This window comes from Trichomonascus vanleenenianus (assembly GCF_965637985.1).
Source record: "Trichomonascus vanleenenianus strain CLIB 3782 genome assembly, contig: TRVA0_053S, whole genome shotgun sequence".
NCBI lineage: Eukaryota > Fungi > Ascomycota > Dipodascomycetes > Dipodascales > Trichomonascaceae > Blastobotrys > Blastobotrys vanleenenianus.
The window spans coordinates 82,170-99,006 of NW_027481834.1; the positions used below are offsets into that span (position 1 = coordinate 82,170).

At 50.8% G+C, this 16,837-nt stretch overlaps 11 protein-coding genes across 11 annotated transcripts; 3 read left to right on the forward strand and 8 right to left on the reverse strand.

The window, feature by feature from the left end:
• Positions 1-221: 221 nt before the first annotated feature.
• On the reverse strand, positions 222-2,441 carry DRS1 (putative ATP-dependent RNA helicase; the record flags this gene model as incomplete). Its single annotated transcript, XM_076687266.1, has 1 exon — positions 222-2,441. One exon carries the CDS (start codon positions 2,439-2,441, stop codon positions 222-224), a length of 2,220 nt encoding a protein of 739 aa, XP_076538531.1.
• Positions 2,442-2,714: 273 nt separating this feature from the next.
• Positions 2,715-3,245, forward strand: SYS1 (Sys1p; the record flags this gene model as incomplete). Its single annotated transcript, XM_076687267.1, has 1 exon — positions 2,715-3,245. The coding sequence occupies one exon, from the start codon at positions 2,715-2,717 to the stop codon at positions 3,243-3,245; it is 531 nt and encodes a 176-aa protein (XP_076538532.1).
• Positions 3,246-3,549: 304 nt separating this feature from the next.
• TRVA0_053S01046 (uncharacterized protein) lies at positions 3,550-4,098 on the reverse strand (the record flags this gene model as incomplete). Its single annotated transcript, XM_076687268.1, has 1 exon — positions 3,550-4,098. The coding sequence occupies one exon, from the start codon at positions 4,096-4,098 to the stop codon at positions 3,550-3,552; it is 549 nt and encodes a 182-aa protein (XP_076538533.1).
• A 1,134-nt stretch (positions 4,099-5,232) lies between these two features.
• Positions 5,233-6,543, forward strand: TRVA0_053S01068 (stromal membrane-associated family protein; the record flags this gene model as incomplete). The annotated part of the gene is made up of 1 exon (XM_076687269.1): positions 5,233-6,543. The coding sequence occupies one exon, from the start codon at positions 5,233-5,235 to the stop codon at positions 6,541-6,543; it is 1,311 nt and encodes a 436-aa protein (XP_076538534.1).
• Positions 6,544-6,718: 175 nt separating this feature from the next.
• Positions 6,719-7,501, reverse strand: NOP15 (RNA-binding protein; the record flags this gene model as incomplete). Its single annotated transcript, XM_076687270.1, has 1 exon — positions 6,719-7,501. One exon carries the CDS (start codon positions 7,499-7,501, stop codon positions 6,719-6,721), a length of 783 nt encoding a protein of 260 aa, XP_076538535.1.
• A 244-nt stretch (positions 7,502-7,745) lies between these two features.
• On the reverse strand, positions 7,746-8,091 carry GRX1 (glutaredoxin; the record flags this gene model as incomplete). The annotated part of the gene is made up of 2 exons (XM_076687271.1): positions 7,746-7,891; positions 7,941-8,091. The coding sequence occupies 2 exons, from the start codon at positions 8,089-8,091 to the stop codon at positions 7,746-7,748; spliced, it is 297 nt and encodes a 98-aa protein (XP_076538536.1).
• A 1,493-nt stretch (positions 8,092-9,584) lies between these two features.
• TRVA0_053S01134 (uncharacterized protein) lies at positions 9,585-10,175 on the reverse strand (the record flags this gene model as incomplete). Its single annotated transcript, XM_076687272.1, has 1 exon — positions 9,585-10,175. The coding sequence occupies one exon, from the start codon at positions 10,173-10,175 to the stop codon at positions 9,585-9,587; it is 591 nt and encodes a 196-aa protein (XP_076538537.1).
• Positions 10,176-11,140: 965 nt separating this feature from the next.
• PIC2 (Cu/Pi carrier) lies at positions 11,141-12,656 on the reverse strand (the record flags this gene model as incomplete). The annotated part of the gene is made up of 2 exons (XM_076687273.1): positions 11,141-11,985; positions 12,446-12,656. The coding sequence occupies 2 exons, from the start codon at positions 12,654-12,656 to the stop codon at positions 11,141-11,143; spliced, it is 1,056 nt and encodes a 351-aa protein (XP_076538538.1).
• A 577-nt stretch (positions 12,657-13,233) lies between these two features.
• Positions 13,234-14,010, reverse strand: TRVA0_053S01178 (nucleotide diphosphatase; the record flags this gene model as incomplete). Its single annotated transcript, XM_076687274.1, has 2 exons — positions 13,234-13,707; positions 13,762-14,010. The coding sequence occupies 2 exons, from the start codon at positions 14,008-14,010 to the stop codon at positions 13,234-13,236; spliced, it is 723 nt and encodes a 240-aa protein (XP_076538539.1).
• A 370-nt stretch (positions 14,011-14,380) lies between these two features.
• Positions 14,381-15,340, reverse strand: TRVA0_053S01200 (uncharacterized protein; the record flags this gene model as incomplete). The annotated part of the gene is made up of 1 exon (XM_076687275.1): positions 14,381-15,340. One exon carries the CDS (start codon positions 15,338-15,340, stop codon positions 14,381-14,383), a length of 960 nt encoding a protein of 319 aa, XP_076538540.1.
• Positions 15,341-16,092: 752 nt separating this feature from the next.
• Positions 16,093-16,360, forward strand: YSY6 (Ysy6p; the record flags this gene model as incomplete). The annotated part of the gene is made up of 2 exons (XM_076687276.1): positions 16,093-16,225; positions 16,293-16,360. The coding sequence occupies 2 exons, from the start codon at positions 16,093-16,095 to the stop codon at positions 16,358-16,360; spliced, it is 201 nt and encodes a 66-aa protein (XP_076538541.1).
• Positions 16,361-16,837: the final 477 nt, after the last annotated feature.

The window sequence follows — 16,837 nt, forward strand, 5'->3', positions numbered from 1 at the left end:
TGGTTGGTCCCCAAATGCACTTCACTGCCAGTACTAACTGGCGGACCAAATGTAACCCTCCCTCTCCCCCCCCCCCCCTTTCTTTGAGGCTTCGCTGCGTGAAGGGCTTCAGGTGTAACATTACGAATGGTGAGTAAAATTGGCTCTGTGTGGTTTCGAAATACGAAAGATCAATCATAGGTAATGGGGTCATTAATAGTCTAATATATACATCACTCAGGTTATTTTTTGCCGGCCTTGGCACGCTGGGCCTTTTGGTTGGCTTTTTTATCGCTCTTCTTACTGCCGCCTCGCTTCTTGCTCTCTTCTCGATCAGCTCTGGTCTTGTGGTATCTAGCGACACCCTCCATGCTCTTTCGCTCCCTGTCAACCTTCATTTTCTTTTTAGTCGTTTGCTTTTCCCGTTTCAGCTGAGACTCGGACTTCTTGTCCTTTTCCGCTTCGAACCAGGTTCGCTTGGGCCGCGACTTGATCTCGTCTTCATGCTTGATCATGTTTTCGGTCTTCTTCAAATCACGCTCCGCCTGGAGCATCATCTTCTCCGTCTTCTCCTCCGCGAGAATCTCCTTTACAGTCTCCTCGCTCGTCTCGATAGAGGAGTTTATTTTCTCTACCTTGGACCAGTCAATGTTTCGGCCAACAATCTTGTCGTTCGCTCCGGTCGACTTCATGACTGCCTTGACGACATTTCGGTCCGAGGCGGCCTCGCCAACGAGAGAAATGGCGATACCCTGCCGGCCGGCTCGGGCAGTTCGACCGACACGATGCACATAAATAGCATGCTCCTTGGGCATGTCGTAGTTAATAACATACTCAATCTTCTGGATGTCGATACCTCGGGCTGCCAAGTCGGTACAGATGAGCACTGGCACCTCGAGATTTCGGAATGCGGCAATGGACTTTAGACGCTGCTCCTGGGAAAGCGAGCCGTGGAGCTCGCCAATCTTGAGATCAAGCAGTCCAAGGATGATACGCAGCCGGTGCGCCATCTCCTTGCGGCCGACAAACACAATGACTCTCTGGTTTCGGTCGAACTTCTTGAGCAGGTGGGCCAGGACAGCTGGCTTGAGGTGGTCACGCTTTCGGATTCGAATGAACTCCTGGACCAGTCCTTCGGCCGCCTGGTTATGGGAGTTGACCATGATCCTCAGCGGCCGCCGCATGGACAGCTGGATGAGGTCTTGGATCTTGCTGTTCATCGTAGCAGAGAACAACATAGTCTGTCGCTTCGAGGGGATGAGGGTGAGGATCTCAGCCAGTTCCTTCTGGAAACCCTCTTCGAGCATTCGGTCGGCCTCATCGAGAATGAGTACCTCTACGCTGTCGACTTGGAAAGACGGCGAATTTCGAACGTGGTCGATAAATCGACCAGGGGTCGCAATGACGACGTCTGGCCGCGTCTTGAGTTCCTGCTCCTGTTGTCGCAGATTCAGACCACCGACAGCAAGTCCGAATCGGATGCCACCACAAAACTGGCCAATCTTTCGGCCCACCTCAGCGACCTGTACAGCCAACTCACGGGTCGGGGCCATAACCACAACACGCGTGCTAGAAACGTTCTTGGGCCGATACAGCAGCCGCTCAAGCACTGGGATCAGATACGCCGCGGTTTTACCGGAACCGGTCACAGCACCGGCCACTAGATCACGGCCGGCCATTGCCTGAGGGATAACGGCACCTTGAATCTTCGTAGGCTCGTTATAGCCGAGAGCACCAAGGCCTTTGAGAATTGGCCGGGACAGCGACAGGGTCTGGAAGGTCTTGTGCACCTTTTCCTTAGCCTTCTCGGCCTCTTCAGCAGGGGCATAGTACTTGGCAATCTCCTCCGCAGTGTCTTCTTCACCTTCCCCTTCCCCTTCTTCCGCTTTTAATTCTTGTTGTTCTTCCTCTTCCTCTTCTCCTTCCTCTTCCTCTTCTTCTTCTCCTTCGTCTTCCTCGTTATTTTCTTCATCTTGGCCATCTTCACCATCGTCGTCTTGGTTGTTTTCAGCCGCGCCCATGCCGAATCCGTCCATAGCCAGGTCGTCTTCGTCCTCCTGATCGGACTCGTCCTCTGGCTCCTTTAGGCCACCCTTACGCTTAATAATTGCGTCGAGATCAACGTCCTTCCTAGTGTCCACGCCCTTGCTGCCGTCTCGCGAAGCGTCAAAGTCCCACCCGTCAAACACAGTAGCCATCTCGAAACCGTCGATGTTGAACTGGAAGTCCGGGTTCAGATCGGCCTCCTTGATCTTATGCTTCTCCTTCTTGGCCTTCTTCTTGGACTTGGGTGCCTCTTCGACCTCCTCTTCCTCCTCTTCCTCTTCTTCCTCTTCGCTATCCATGTCCGGGATCCCCTCTTCGTCGTCGGAAATGGTCAGAATAAAGTCGTCCTTCTTCTTTGAGAAGCCCGCATTCTCGGCTGGCTTAGTTGCCGCCTTAGACCCCTTTGACTTGGCCATTATCGATCTATCTCTCGTCTCTAAAATCTTTTTATCGCGACCGTTTTAGATATTTTTCAAAATATTATCTCCGGTACCCAGTGTGCCCGCTTAGATTAGCATGCTCAGGTACATTACAGCACTTTGGCTCTATTCAACGCTTAATAAGCGAACCCCATGGCCTTATTCAGCGCTTACTAGCCGGCGCTCCGGGACCACCGCACTGAAACGACGACGGGAAAGGAGAGCGAAAGGCACCCGTACGCTGTGCCATGGAATAGCTTTGTTAGAAGCATGGACAGTAGGAAAACTCGCCCTTCGATGTACCGACAGGTCGACTCCCTGGCGCCCAAGCGGCTGCTCTATCAGATTATGCTGCTCCAGGTCGTGTACTACGTGATAGCACTGGCCTTGGTATCCTTCTACTACATCATCAGTGGGCTCCAATTCCGGGTGGGCTACGTCTTCTCGTGGGAAGAGGTGCGGTACGACACGACAACCGGGTGGGTCCTGACACTGCTTTGGCTGCTCGACACATTCTTCTCCGTCGCCGCCATGACGATAATCGTCGGGCGCAGCAAGCTCGCCCTCGACTTCACTCTCACACTGCATGGCATAAACGTGCTGGTGACTTGGCTAGTTAGCGGCAAGTTCCCGGCGTCCCTGATGTGGTGGGGGCTTCAAATCGTGTCCATCCTGCTAATGGTCGCACTCGGCACCTGGACTTCGCAATGGCGCGAACTTCGAGCGACCTTTTTCGAGTCCCAGAGCTACGAAATGGTCTCCCACGATAATAGCGATCAATCGCAAAATGAGCAGGTATGAACCTGTGTGTTATGACTTTTTTTTTATTATTATAGACTTGATAACGACTTTATACTGGCTAATCTCCGCCTGGCGCAGCCCTTCATTAGTCTATTCGAGAGCTAGCCCTCGAGCTTCCGTGACTGGATATCCCGTAGTGAAGTTGTTTAACGAGCCCCAGAAGGGTTACCATAAACATTTCTCTTTTCCGACTGATTTGGGGGGCCAGCCCCCAAACCCCCGTAGCTCCGCTTCGCGGAGGTCTTCCAGTTAATTTATTAACTTCCACAGCCCCGAGAGGGAGGGGGGTTGAAGTAGAGGAAGGTTATGTGTATTGAGCGGTAAAGTGTTTACATGGCCTCCAAGTGAGGTCTCTGCAGCAGCAGTCTTGGGAGTAGGACTGTTCGAACTCTTCTAGCAGCTGGCGGCATATGTACACAAGCTCGCGTCCTTTGAGCCGCAGAATGTTATTAGTCAGCTCGTAGTGACGAGGCAGGAGATGCGGGAACGGCTCCGTTGCATGGGTGGGCCCAGGGGACTCGAGCACCTCGAGCGAGGAGAACGCCTCGTCGAGATGGCGCGACCCGGAGTCAATTGCCTCGCCAAGCGTCCAATCCTTGACGTTGCCATGGGGCTTCAAGTAGCTGTGGCGATAGAACGTCTGCGGCGCGGGCCTGTACAAGCCATACGTGTCGGCCGCATCGTCTATAGTATCGTGGCTCTCTAAGCACTCCAGATCCGAGTGGTCCAGCCCTTTCGGGGTGAGGTTGGAGAGCTGGTTGACGCACAGCACCTTCTTGGCCAAAGGCGTCTTATCGGTGCCCAGAATGGAGAGCGCCCGCACTACTAGCACAAAAGATTTTACTAGCAACATTGGGGCCCATTATCAGCCATTTAATCTTGACGTATGGTTCTGATTTGCAAGCGTTTTATATTACCTTAGCCCGTGTTTTGATTTGTGAGCCATGTGCGGTAGGAGCTAATCGCCACTGGAGGCCCCGGTGGTCTAGAACCTCAGCCGTTCGGTGCGGCTCATGCTAGAATATGCGCGGCGCCACGCGTCTGTTCCAGGGGTCACTTACCAAGCAGCTGGAATACGAGGTGTATCAAACGACCGGTATAACGGCATCTTTTAAAGGAATTACCAATGCTGCAGATTAGGTTTGGAGACCAATGATTTATCTGGAAGTAAACTATTACAGATTAGCCCACGTTTGGCGTTTGATATATGGGTACACTCCAGAGTGTGATTAATGCCATCTGAGATATAGTGTAAGCGTTGAAGCACTCCTATCAAAGTCAAATGATAATCTTGTCATTGTATGGCACTATTGCGGGACATTATGCACTACCGCAATATACTGGTGCTCCAAAGTATTTTCGAGGGCCAGCCCTCGAGCTCCCGCGGCTCCGCTTCGCGGAGGTGCCCCTAGCATGTAATAACGTCCGCAAAACGGAGGCCCAGAGAGTCTTTGGAGTACAACTACAACTAGAATAATGGGTAAAGCGGATCTAGTATAAGTTACCAAAAAGTCTATCTTTAAATATCTAATCCCAATACCCCGGAGATATACAGTCCTGCCAATTGAACTTTATGTGTATAAATCGTTCGTCGGTATATACCGTGTAATCCGGCTAAACCATCTAACTTTCAATAAAATTAGCTTATAATTATAACGTCCGCCAGGCCCACCTTGTAGTTTAATGACCCTTCTTTACTAAGCTCTTTGCACGGTAAATTACAAGTATCTGGAGGTTGGAATGCCGTAGTCAATGCTATAGTATGTGGGAGAGGGGGGGGGGGGGGTGGGGCGCGCAACCGTGAGATCATTTAGGCGTGTTAGCGGAGTTTTTTGACAGCAGATACTCGACTGGAAAGGAGGAATACCCCTTAAACGCAGTACGTTGCGCCAGACAAGTCCAAATAGCGTGTGCCAGTGCCTTTCTAGCCTCTGCTACTAGCCCTTCAAAATAAAAACAAAAGCGTAGAAGAACGGGCTGGAAGAAAATGTCCTCCTACTCGAACAGATACTCCAGAGGGAATGCCGTCCAGGCACAGAGGAAGGCGACTTCGGACAAGAACCAGCAGACCCTCAGGAAGTTGCTGACAGACCCGGTCAACAAGCACTGCGCGGACTGCAAGACGGCGGGCCACCCGCGGTGGGCCAGCTGGAACCTGGGCATCTTCCTATGCATTCGGTGCTCGGGCATCCACCGTGGCATGGGCACCCACATCAGCAAGGTGCGGTCAATTGACCTCGACACCTGGAATGACGAGCATACAGAGAACATGGTCAAATGGGGCAACAAGCGGGCCAATCTGTACTGGGAGCACAAGCTGCCCGACAACTACGTACCCGACGACTCCAAGATCCAGAACTTCATCCGCACAAAGTACGATCTTAAGCGCTGGGTCATGCCGGGGCCCTTGCCTGATCCGGCAACCCTCGAGGGCCAGCAGGAGGCCCAGCTCAAGGAGGAGTCGACCCCGCTGGCTGAGGTTAAGCGCAAGCTCAGTACGAGAACAGCGCAGAAACAGGTTCCAACCGCTTCTCCTTCTTCGTTGATCCCTGACTTATTGGGCGGTGACGACGCTCCTCCAAAGCCCATCTCCAAGGCGCCTCCTACTCAGGCAACTACTAGTAAGAGAGAACAGGCTGCGCCTCCACCACCACCACCACCCCAGAAACAACCGACAGACTCGCTTCTGGGGCTTGATTTCGGTGCCCCGCCTTCCGCGGGCGTCGGCCAGCAGAAGCCGCGAAGCTCTATTAGCAGTGTTTCGAGCTCTGGATCTGGTGTGTCGCGCCCTGACCTCAAGAAGTCCATTCTGTCGCTCTACGCAAACTCCAAACCTCCTGTACAGCCTCAAACGTTCCGCCAGCCGAGCGTTTCGGGGGTGGATACTCTGGTCAACTCTACTAACTCGATGTCTCTCGGCGGCGGCTCCTCGAGCAACGCCGACCTGCTGGGCGGTCTTTCCTTCGCCTCGCCTTCCGCCAACTCCACCAGCTTTTTCGATTCTACGACTACTGCTCCTCCTCCTACAACTACTACTAACAATGCGGCGACAAAGCAGAACGACGCGTTTGGCAGCCTCATGTCCGGCAACAATGCATCGGCCTGGGCATCGAGCCATAACGGGACTACGGCGTCGAGGAGCAACTCGACAGCCCTTCCGTCGGTCACTCACCCATCGAACAACGACGACTGGGATTCATTTGTGTCGGCTCCTGCCCAACATGCACACCCTACTACCAACTCAGTGATGACTGGCTTCAACGCTGATGATGATGTGTTCAACAACGTGTGGAAATAAATGACCTCCCCTTCCCCCTTTCTTGTCAGATCTCTGAGGGTAATGATCCTGTCAGATCCCGCTGAGTAATGATCCGACGTTTTCCTAGCATTACACTTAAATAGACCCAAAAGCTCGTGCGATTATTATTGTTTTTTAGATACAGTAGTGCATTTGGCATTGCGGAGTATTAGTTCTATTTCTTGGCCTTCTTGGACTTCTTTTTCGGCGCCTTGGTGACCTTGGATGCATCAGTTTTGGCAGAGTACGAGTAGTTTATCCCCGTGTCCTTGAGCCGCTGGTTCTTCTTGTCAATGCTGCTCGTGTGCTTGCTCTGGAGCTTGTCCCACTTGTCCTGGCTCTTGGGCTTGTCGTGACGGTGCTTCGAGATGCGCGTCCACGGCACAGCCTTGAACGTGCGCTCGCTGCCGGCAAACAGCGTATCATGTACTTTCTCCGGCGGCACGACCTTGACCTTGAGAATGTGTCCAAAAAGCAGGTAGTTGTCCATCGACTCCGCGACGATCTCGGCCACATCGCTCGAGTCGAACTCGACAAAAGCGTAGTGCTTGCTGTGCCCGGTCTTCTTGTTTCGCGACAACCGCAACCGCGTGATCGTGCCAAACTGGCTGAAGTACGACTTCATCTGGTCCTCATAGAAACCGTGCGGGATGCGCCCAATATACAGCACGCCGGGCTTCTGTTTCTTGTCATCCTTCTTGGCAGACACAGACTTCTGCACCTTTTCTTTGATTTCCTCTTCGTTCACTGGCTCGGCAGTTTCCTCGTCTCCCTCTTCCGCCTCATCGTCTGTGCTCTGGAAGCCGACAAACTCTTCCTCTTCGTCCGAACCAGCCTCTTCGTTCTGATCCTCCTCGTCACTGGAGGGAAACTCCTCGAAGTCCTCCAATGGCTTCTGCTCTACCTTTTCCTCGACCTTCTTGGCCTTCGCTCCGGCCTTCTTCGTGCTCTTCGCCATTATATATCTCGATGTTCAGCGTAAAACGGCTTATCAGCGCTGAATATTTTTTTTTCACAGCACTTCATCCTCGGTATATCTGAGTCCGACAGTGACATAATACATGGGACCGAATCTACGCCGGATACATACTAATCTTCTACTGTGTGCAAATGATATACGCTATGCTGATGATAACTGCATTTAATGTAGATTATATAGGGAGAAAAATCAAAATTCATGATCTAGCATTGAATATACGAGATTACAAAAGCTTGACGAGCTCGCCCTTGGAGTGGAGGGCCTGGAGTTCGGCGTTGCCGCCAATGTGCTTCTGGTTGATGTAGATGTTTGGCACAGTTCGCTGGCCAGAGATCTTCTCAAGCTCGTCCTGGAGCTCCTTGCCGTCCTCTACGTACTAGTTAGCAAACTATTTTAAGCCAATTGCCATGTTACTCACCTCTCAGATCAAGCTCGACAATGAAAGCCTCAACATTAAGCTCCTTGAGCAGGGCCTTGGCTCGGTTACAGTATGGGCAATAGGACTTGGAGGCGACGAAGACCTTGTTGCCATTGATCCACTGAGTCAGGAGTTCGTGTGCTGAAGACATTGTGTGTGTTGTTCGATGGAGTAGAAAAATTACAAAATGGTAGTCCACTGGGGCTTAAGTAGTCTTGCGCGAGAGGGGCGTATTATGTAACGGCGCAAGACAATTGCGAATTGCGACATGGGACTCCGACAACGCACCACGTATAGTGCCGCGGTGCCCCGGTATTCTTAGAGATTGATTACAAATGGCTTAACTATAGCGATGATGAATTATAATCCTACCGTATTGCAATCGGTTTGTAATACATGGTAACCGGTATTTTTCGCGGTAACTTGTCCGACGATTAATAACAATTATTAGCCAATCATTGGCGCATGTACAGTGTTGGCGGTACTTGGTAAGCTGGAATAACCTACCATTGGGGAATTGATACGTACTTGGAAAGCTGAAAAAAAAAATCGATCATTTGATAATTGGTATATTGGGAGTATGGAATAACCCAATCAATTGGAGAATTGATATTGGAAGGATTGTAGCGGCGGCGTAATATGGTGTGGAGAGGGATAAGCAGATCTTCAATGTGCGCCCAGTATATTTCATGCGTGTTCTAGGCATCTGCCGGTATGTACGCAATACGACGCATTATCTGGTACAACTGCCATATAACTCTTTACCAATATATCTCCAATCCCAACCAATTCTATACAATTCACCTCTAGTACCATCTATGTACTGTAATACCGTGAACTGAGGAATCATCCCCCTCTGCCTTTATATGTATATTATAGACCTTATATACGTACTTCAATTCGTCCTTCTTCGCCTTAAGCGATGAGAATTTGTAGGTATCTTGTACGGTAGACACACTAAATCGCTCCTGAACACCACACTCTAATACATTTTCGAAAGTGAAATTAGAGGAGCAGAAAGCTTAACAACTTTATCTCTCTCGTCATGAAAGATCTCATCCCTACTGGTGTTAATCATTCGGCAGGTTCGAAAACTGGTCAGAATGGCTGGGACACTTCCAGTCCATACCTTCACAACCGGAACAAGCTAACTGTACATAGCTTAAAGCACTATCTATTCAGGCCCAGGACCTTCGCGAAGCGGTGCCCCGGGGGGGGGGGGGGGGGGGCTGGCCTCGCGGGAGATGATAACATCCAGACTTCTGGGATTCTGCCCGAACCCCCCTCCCCCCTTCTCAAATGACAATGGCTTATTCAATTCGGCTACTATCGTAACAAAGTCATACTAGATACTGCGGTGCATTGTTATCTGATACTCCACATAATATTGGCTAAGTGCTAAGTAGGAGGACAGCGACCAGTGCATAAACCAATTAGTGCATACCAGGAGTATGGAACTCAATTCAGCCAGTGTCAACTAACAGTTCTATCGTGACAATTCAACGCTTAAATAGTCATAAAAGTTCAGCTAACAATGCATTTGCATTTAAATTCTATGTCATAAAGTCGTTATATAAATAGTCATAGGCGGAAGTGTCGTGCATATCGGAATGCACGATGATATATCCGCGAAGTGGGGTGCAGCTAGACGACCGAGCATAGGGTAAAGGAGGCCATGAGCACACCAATGAAAAGACACGCAATCGTCGTCGTAAGCTCGCCGTTCCCCACCCCTTCTGGCTTAAGCAATTCGGGCTGATCAACCGGGCCATTTGTGCTTGTGCTTGTGTTATTATTCATGATGCGCTGCGAGTAATGCGCGACGAGGTACTGCTGGATCTTGAGCCCCGCGTAGAAGTCGACATCCGACATTGTCGCCACCGGCACTACCTTCGACTGGCGCACGACTTCACGCTTCTCATCAGTTGTGTTGACTGCACTGTACGCGGAAAGGAGGCTCTTGACGCGTGCCTCAACGTCGCGGTCAATCTTGCGCCCGAGGTCGTCGCTCAGCATGGACTCGAGCTCTTCAAACTCCTTCATAATCTCCAGCTGCTTCCCTTCTTTCGACCGGCAGAAACTCTGTACCGTGCATTCCACTTTCTCCCTGAGGGTCTTCATATACTCGTCGTAGACGTGGCATCCGCCGCGCAGGACATTGCGCTGAATCGACGCCCGGATAGCGTCGTCGCATATTATGATATCGGGAAACACGAGATTGTCAGGGGAAGACATTTTATCCCTATCATCAGATTTGTTAAAAATTGGGCCGATAGTTGAATATCTGGGTAACGGATGGGCCCTTTATATCCATTAAAGCGGTCTCCCTCCCCGGATTTGATAATCCGCAACTGCTGGATGGCTTATGATAGGTTCCACAGAACAACAGGTTTGCTCAATTAGCACAGAGGAGGAAAGTCGCTCCACAATATATATATATATTTTATGCGTAGGATTACGCCTGCATGCATCCCTCCTCTGCCTCGCCGTGGGGCGTCCCTCCATTATATACCAAGTCTTGTATCTACCCATCAAACACCCGGTGGTCTGCTCTCAACAAAAATTACCAAAGGATTTACACAAGTCACATTCCTAGTTGAGCATGCTCATTGTCGATTGCTCTGCTCACTTGCTTGAATGGGCAGGTGTACCGTGATACCGGAAGGCGGTGGGGTCGGGGGGATGGGCCCTTACCCTCCGTCAGAACCCCCTGAACCCCCCTCATGTGCAGAGAATGTTCTCTCCATTGTGCATTCTTCCATCAGAAGCCGCCTGCGGCTACCCATGGAAAATCCACTTAACTGGATCGCCTGCATTCGGCAATATCCCCGCTGAGCCATGGGTGCCCGAAGACACTCAACTGCCTAATAGAACTTGGGGGGACCAGTCCCCCCAAACCCCCCGTAGGGCTCAGCTACGCAAAACCAATCGACTGAAAGACCTCCGCGAAGCGGAGCTACGGGAGCTCGAGGGCTGGCCTTCGAAAAACACTATACGAGGAGTACTAATGGGGGGACCAGTCCCCCCAAACCCCCCTGGGGCTCCGCTACGCGGAGATTAAGACCAATTGGCCGGAGGCGTTCGAGTGTCAAGGGGTCAGTGTAACTGAGGAGTTAGACAATGGTCTATATTTATAATTACACCAAAAAAAGTCATTCTTTTTTCTATGGACAGTAAAGAGGTGGGGAGATAAGGGTCGTTTATTTCTTGGCACCGGTGGTTGGGAGACCAACGGCGGCCTTGAAGGAGTCGTAGAAGAGCCACTGGAGACCAGTCAGGGTACCGATCATGACAATTCGGACTGGGAGACCGTTCCAGAGACCACCGAAGCCAATCTGGGCGTAGATTCGGCTGACGCACTGGCCAAAGGACTCAGTGGCGGTCTTCTCAGCGTTGACCTTGGAGACCATGACATCGGCTGGGTGGGAGACAATGGCGCAGAAGACACCGGCAATGTAACCACCGAGGAAGGAGACACCGGTCTGGGCGAGAAGGGAGTACTCCTCCTTCTTCTTTGGCAGCTGAGCGTAGATAGCCTGGACAGTGTTCTCGAAGGTAGCAAACTTAACCATGGTGTATGGAATCTGTCGGAGCCACAGAGGAGTGATACCCTTGTAGAGACCGGCGATACCCTCGGCACCGACCATCTTCTTCAGGCCGTCAGAGACGCCAGTGGCAAATGGTGGGATGGTGGTCTGGGTCTTGACCTTGACGGCCTCCCATGGGCAGAGGAGCATATCGGCGAAGAACTCGGCAGAAGCAGAAGCAGCCAAGAAAATACCAGTCTGGTATCGGGAAGCATTCTCCTCACCAACAAGGTCGGAGTACTTCTTCTTGAACAGCTCGTAGAGACCGTACTTACCGGCACCCTGGAAGGAGTAACCAATAAGCGTGGCACCGAAACCAGTGAAGATACCGCCGGCACCCTCGGTGGCAATGATGGACTTCCAGCCCTGGAAGTTGGAGGTGTAAAGGTTGGCATTAACCTGTCGTCGGCACTTGACAAGATCAAGTGGAGTGACAGCAGCGTGAGTAAGACCGCAAGCTATTAAACGTTAGCATTCATTAATTTTTTCCAAATTCCAGGGTTCCTCATATTCTCGTAATGCCATCGTCCCCATCGTGTTTTAATATTTTGAGTGAATCATTTTATCCATTTTGACATTTAACGACCATGGCGGGGGGTTGTATGCGTGGGGTGGAGGGGGGAGGGGAGGAGGTGAATTTTTCCAAACACGGCCGATGATTGGCCGAGACCGGAAGTGAAAAAAAAATTACTGGGTCGGTTCCGACGACGTTTAATTACAGCCTTGAAGATAACGTCAAAAAAAGAACGGCTATAAGCCAAAATTTTCGTCAGAACCATAGAGACTAACCGTGTGTGTCATATAGAGCCCAGTATCATTTTCTTTCCATCGGTAGGAGGTATACAGTGAGGGGGAGAGTACACCGAGAATAATCAGAGATCCCATAGTTTTAATTCATTTTAACCGAACTGAACTTACCAAGAGCACCACCGAAAGCACAGGTGGCGTAGTACTCAGGAGAGTAGAGGGTGATACCCTTCTTTGGAATGGCAGCCTTGAGCTGCTGCTCGGCGGCAGCGGTCAAGGTCTTCTCCTCGCTGGAGGCGACCCAGTAGGAGGAGGAGTTCTTTCGAGCACCGTTAGGATCGAACGAAGCCTTGAGAGCAGATGCAGATGGGAACAGAGCCATTTCTACAGTTATGGACAGGTTGTTGTGAAGAGGGAGAAATTGCGGCCTGGCGAAAATATTTAAACCATCGCGGGTGCGGCAATCCTTTACGCCGGTAGATCCGAGCACGGCCGCTTCTCCTCGGGTGGCAGCGTTTCGGAACTCCGCGGAAAAAAAAAAACGCCGATCAAGCGCCCTTGAGCACCTTCGAGAAAGCCAAGGGCTCGGCCAATTACAACTGCCTGTTTCGCGCACACACCCTTCGTGAACCTTGAGCGTATTCTCAATGAAGGGACTTGAGCAGACGTGCGCCTCTTGGACCTTCTCGTCTTCTATGGCAAGGACTACGCGGTTATCTCTCCGGACGGTAACTTCCTCTGCCAACTACTTGCTGTGAGACAGAGACGAGACACCCAGGGCAGCAGCCTTGCCGCCCCGAGTATTGCCGATTTTTCAAGGCCACGTTTTGTCTCTTATCGTGTGCGGCTTTCTACAGCCTATAGCACGTCATTCACCTGGCGGTATAGAGCTGTACGTGGGGTGCCTTTCATGCAGTACACTGTAGTATACCTTATGTTCTTATATATATATATATATATCAATACTCGTCGTCGGAGTCGGAGTGGTCATCGCTGTTCAGAGAGGCCTTGACGGTCTTCTCAATGAGCTTGACCGTAGAGTCCACCGGGAGGCCAACGACATTGAAATAGTCCCCCTCAATGCGATCGACAAACTTCTTGCCCTCCTCCTGGATCTTGTACCCTCCGGCGGCGTCCTTGGCCTCGCCAGAGGCCGCATACGCGGCTATCTCTTCATCTGTTATGTCGTGCTTGAAGTATACCGCTGTTTCCTCGAGGTGGCTCTCCATGGCGTATCCCGGGGAGACGGGCTCTTCAAAAGGCACGATGCACGCGACCGCAGTGAACACTTTGTGAGGCACTTTGGCGTCTCGCAGGGTCTTGAGCATCTGGATGTGATGGTCAATCCCGCGGGGCTTTTCGAGAATCTGTCCGTTGGCGACTACTATAGTATCTGCAGCAATGACAATTGATGGCGGGCGGTCCGAGTCAACCTATCTAATCAGCATTTCTCCAAGGTAATAGTAGCGGTAGCTTAGTTAACTTACTTCGGCCTGGTAGACATCGAGCACTTTATGTGTGGCTGTTGCAATAACGTACTCAAACGGAGCATACAGCCGCTTGTCCAAGTCTTCAGCAAATCCTGATGGAAACACTGATAGGTCTGTGAATCCCAGCTGGTTCTTCAGGATCTCCCGTCTTCGCGGAGATGTCGATCCCAGAATGACTCGCCCTTGGGATAGAAGTCTATGGGTAGCTGGGCTCAGTTTCAGCTTCGGCTTTTGCTCGAACGACATTATATGTAGAGTATTTGAAGTGGTCTATAGCAGGGTGATAGTATGAAATTTCAGCGATTTTTTGTGCTGGTGGACGGTGACCGCGACACTCGGGATCTACAACTGCCACGGTTTTGAGCCAATGTTCCAACTGAGGAAAATAAAAACAGCTCCTTCGCTATCTTCGCTCAGTATTGAAAAATAAAAATTTAAATATGGTGTGAAAAACCGGTATATACGTGGTGGTCTTCGGCTGGATATATACGGCTGAAGTTTCCCTGACGTCATGCCCCCCCCCCCCCCCCGTACCGGTGAGCTCGAGGGCTGGCCCTCGAATTCTCTAGCCGTAGATTGCAATCCTCTGCTCCGTGGAGGAAATATCTATATTTTTCTAATCATAGGATACAACAAGCTGGATGCCCTTGCATCCCAGCTGTGGGGCGTCTCGCGGATAGAGCGCGACGTGTGGGTTCTCCGTACTTGTAGAATTGGCGCAAGCATACCACTCGGTGGGATAATTGCTGTTGAACACAAGCCGGTTGTCCTGCACGACGTACTTCTCAATCTCACCCTCAAGGCACGTGTTGGTGAAGGTCAGGGCAATGTAGGTATCAATTGGAGTGTCAATCTGGGCATATACGGTCTCATTCTCATTGCCAGCCTGTGCCTGAAGAATAGCGCCGGACAGGACGAACGACTGAAGCTCTTCGCCTCCGACAATTGCATCGTATAGTCCGGCCCCAGACTCGGCGGCCTTAAGCGTCACGGCCTTCCCGTCGAGCTCACCATCTTGGGAGTACACTTTCAGCGCGAATGGCTTGGTGGAGTTACTACCAGCAGCCGAACTGCCAGAAGCAATGGCGGACGGGACTGCAGAAGAAATATCATCCCGCTTGACATGCTGGTATTGGGTCTGGGAGGCGAAACCGTTCGGGCCGCTGCTAGCTGGCTCACCCGATACAGAGGTCGCGTCACCTGTGGAATTTGATAGTGACGGGCTGGATATGTGACCCGGGGAGTCAGGGTTTCCGGGAGAGTCAATTTCAGATGGCATTGGCCGAGGCGTTGGCACAGTGCTGTTGGAAGAGTTCCCCGTAGGGAAAGCGCTAGGAATGATAGATCCCGTGTTGGAGATAGCGCTGGAATTGTCGTCAGTGGGGCCGCTAGGAACAAAACCAGAAATGGTAGTTGATGGGCTAGGAATGGAACCAGTGGGGCTATATGGGCTGTCAGATGCATGGCCAGGAATGCCCCCAGGACCAGCTGCTGGACCCAATTCGTCGTTCTTAATGGCAGTCCCAAGAGCCAAGGAGGCAAAAAAAGGTACAGCAACCAAATTCTTGAGCAACATTGTACTTCTATTGAGTGGAGGTACCTTTTACAATCTATAAAAACCCACCGTCTTTTATATTATTCTACGGCATACTATTCTTGGCATCCCTTCCCGAATCGGGGAGTCCTACTTGGGTTTCTCTTGATCGACAGGAGGCGAAGTGTTCCTGAACATCCGCCAATCTTTTTTCAATCCTCGGTGCGTAATTTTGCATATCAATTCCCTGAAGACCTAGATTGAAACACCGTGGTATGGCACGGGCTGCAGGTACGCGACTAAAAGATGGCGCACGCGTCTCACCACAATACAATTGCTGTAGTGCACCGCCTGGGACGAAAGCATCGGGCGGGTTATCAACTTGCACTGCCAGAAAACTGCGCCATTATCTGTACGGTCGATCTAACCTTGTCCTCGGACACATGCTGAATGCAGTGCCAGGAGGAGAAATCCCCTTGCACTTTCCCCTCCGAAATATACGTATTGATGTCACAGGCTCTTTTCGCAGCAGATACCTATATGGTTACCTCGCCGCAGAATCCGATTGAGTTTTGGAGTTGGATCTTTTTTCAAAATCGTAGAAAATGGAGAATCGAGTATTGCGCCGCACATCCTGCGGCAGTAGAGGTCCAATACGTGTATGCTCATATTTACGCATGATCACGGTAAACCATATACCTTCACAGCGCAAGTTATAGATATCATGATACATGTAGTGGAATCGTTGACGACACGTATCCGGGGTGGTCACACATACATAATATTGATCAAAAATGCCACAGACTCCACAACAGCGACGGGGCAACCTGAAGTACGCCAAGCGGGAAGAGAAGAAGATGGGCAAGCCTGCATCGGAGTACACCAAAAAGAAGGCGGAGCAGATGCCCATATCAAGGACCTGGCTAGGTAAGTCAATGAGACATTCATTTGAGATCTATTTTAATGAAGAGATTAGCTAACGAGTTTCTATTAGCGGTTTTGGCATTCCTGGTCCTCGGCGGGGGTGTAATTGAGCTTCTCAGGGTGTTCGGCGTGTTTTAAACTTATTGAACGAGGGCCTGGCCAGTAGCACTTATTCTTTTGGCTTAACCAAGGCCCACTGTAACGATTTAGAAACACTAACTGTAATGGATGTTTGTTGTTGGTCTTGTTGAATTATACACCACCAAGACCAGTTTTACCGCCCTTTTTGAGATTTATGCCTTGGTGGAACTGTTTCTCGAGGTCCTGGGCGCGAGCTGCCGAGGAATTGTCAGCTTTGACAACCTTGACATTGGCGTTAGATCGCTTTACACCCATGAGCCGTAGGAATTTTGACTGTTGGTCGTCATCCAACCCAGCGACTGAGATTGATTTCGATTCTTCAGTCTGTTGAATTTTGTCATCCTTCTTGTCCTTCTTTTCATTCTTGTCCTTCTTATCTTTTTTGCCCTTCTTATCCTTCTTATCCTTTTCCTTCTTTTTTTCTTTCTTATCTGTCTTCTCGGTATCCTGCAGATCTTTATCTGGCTTCTCCTT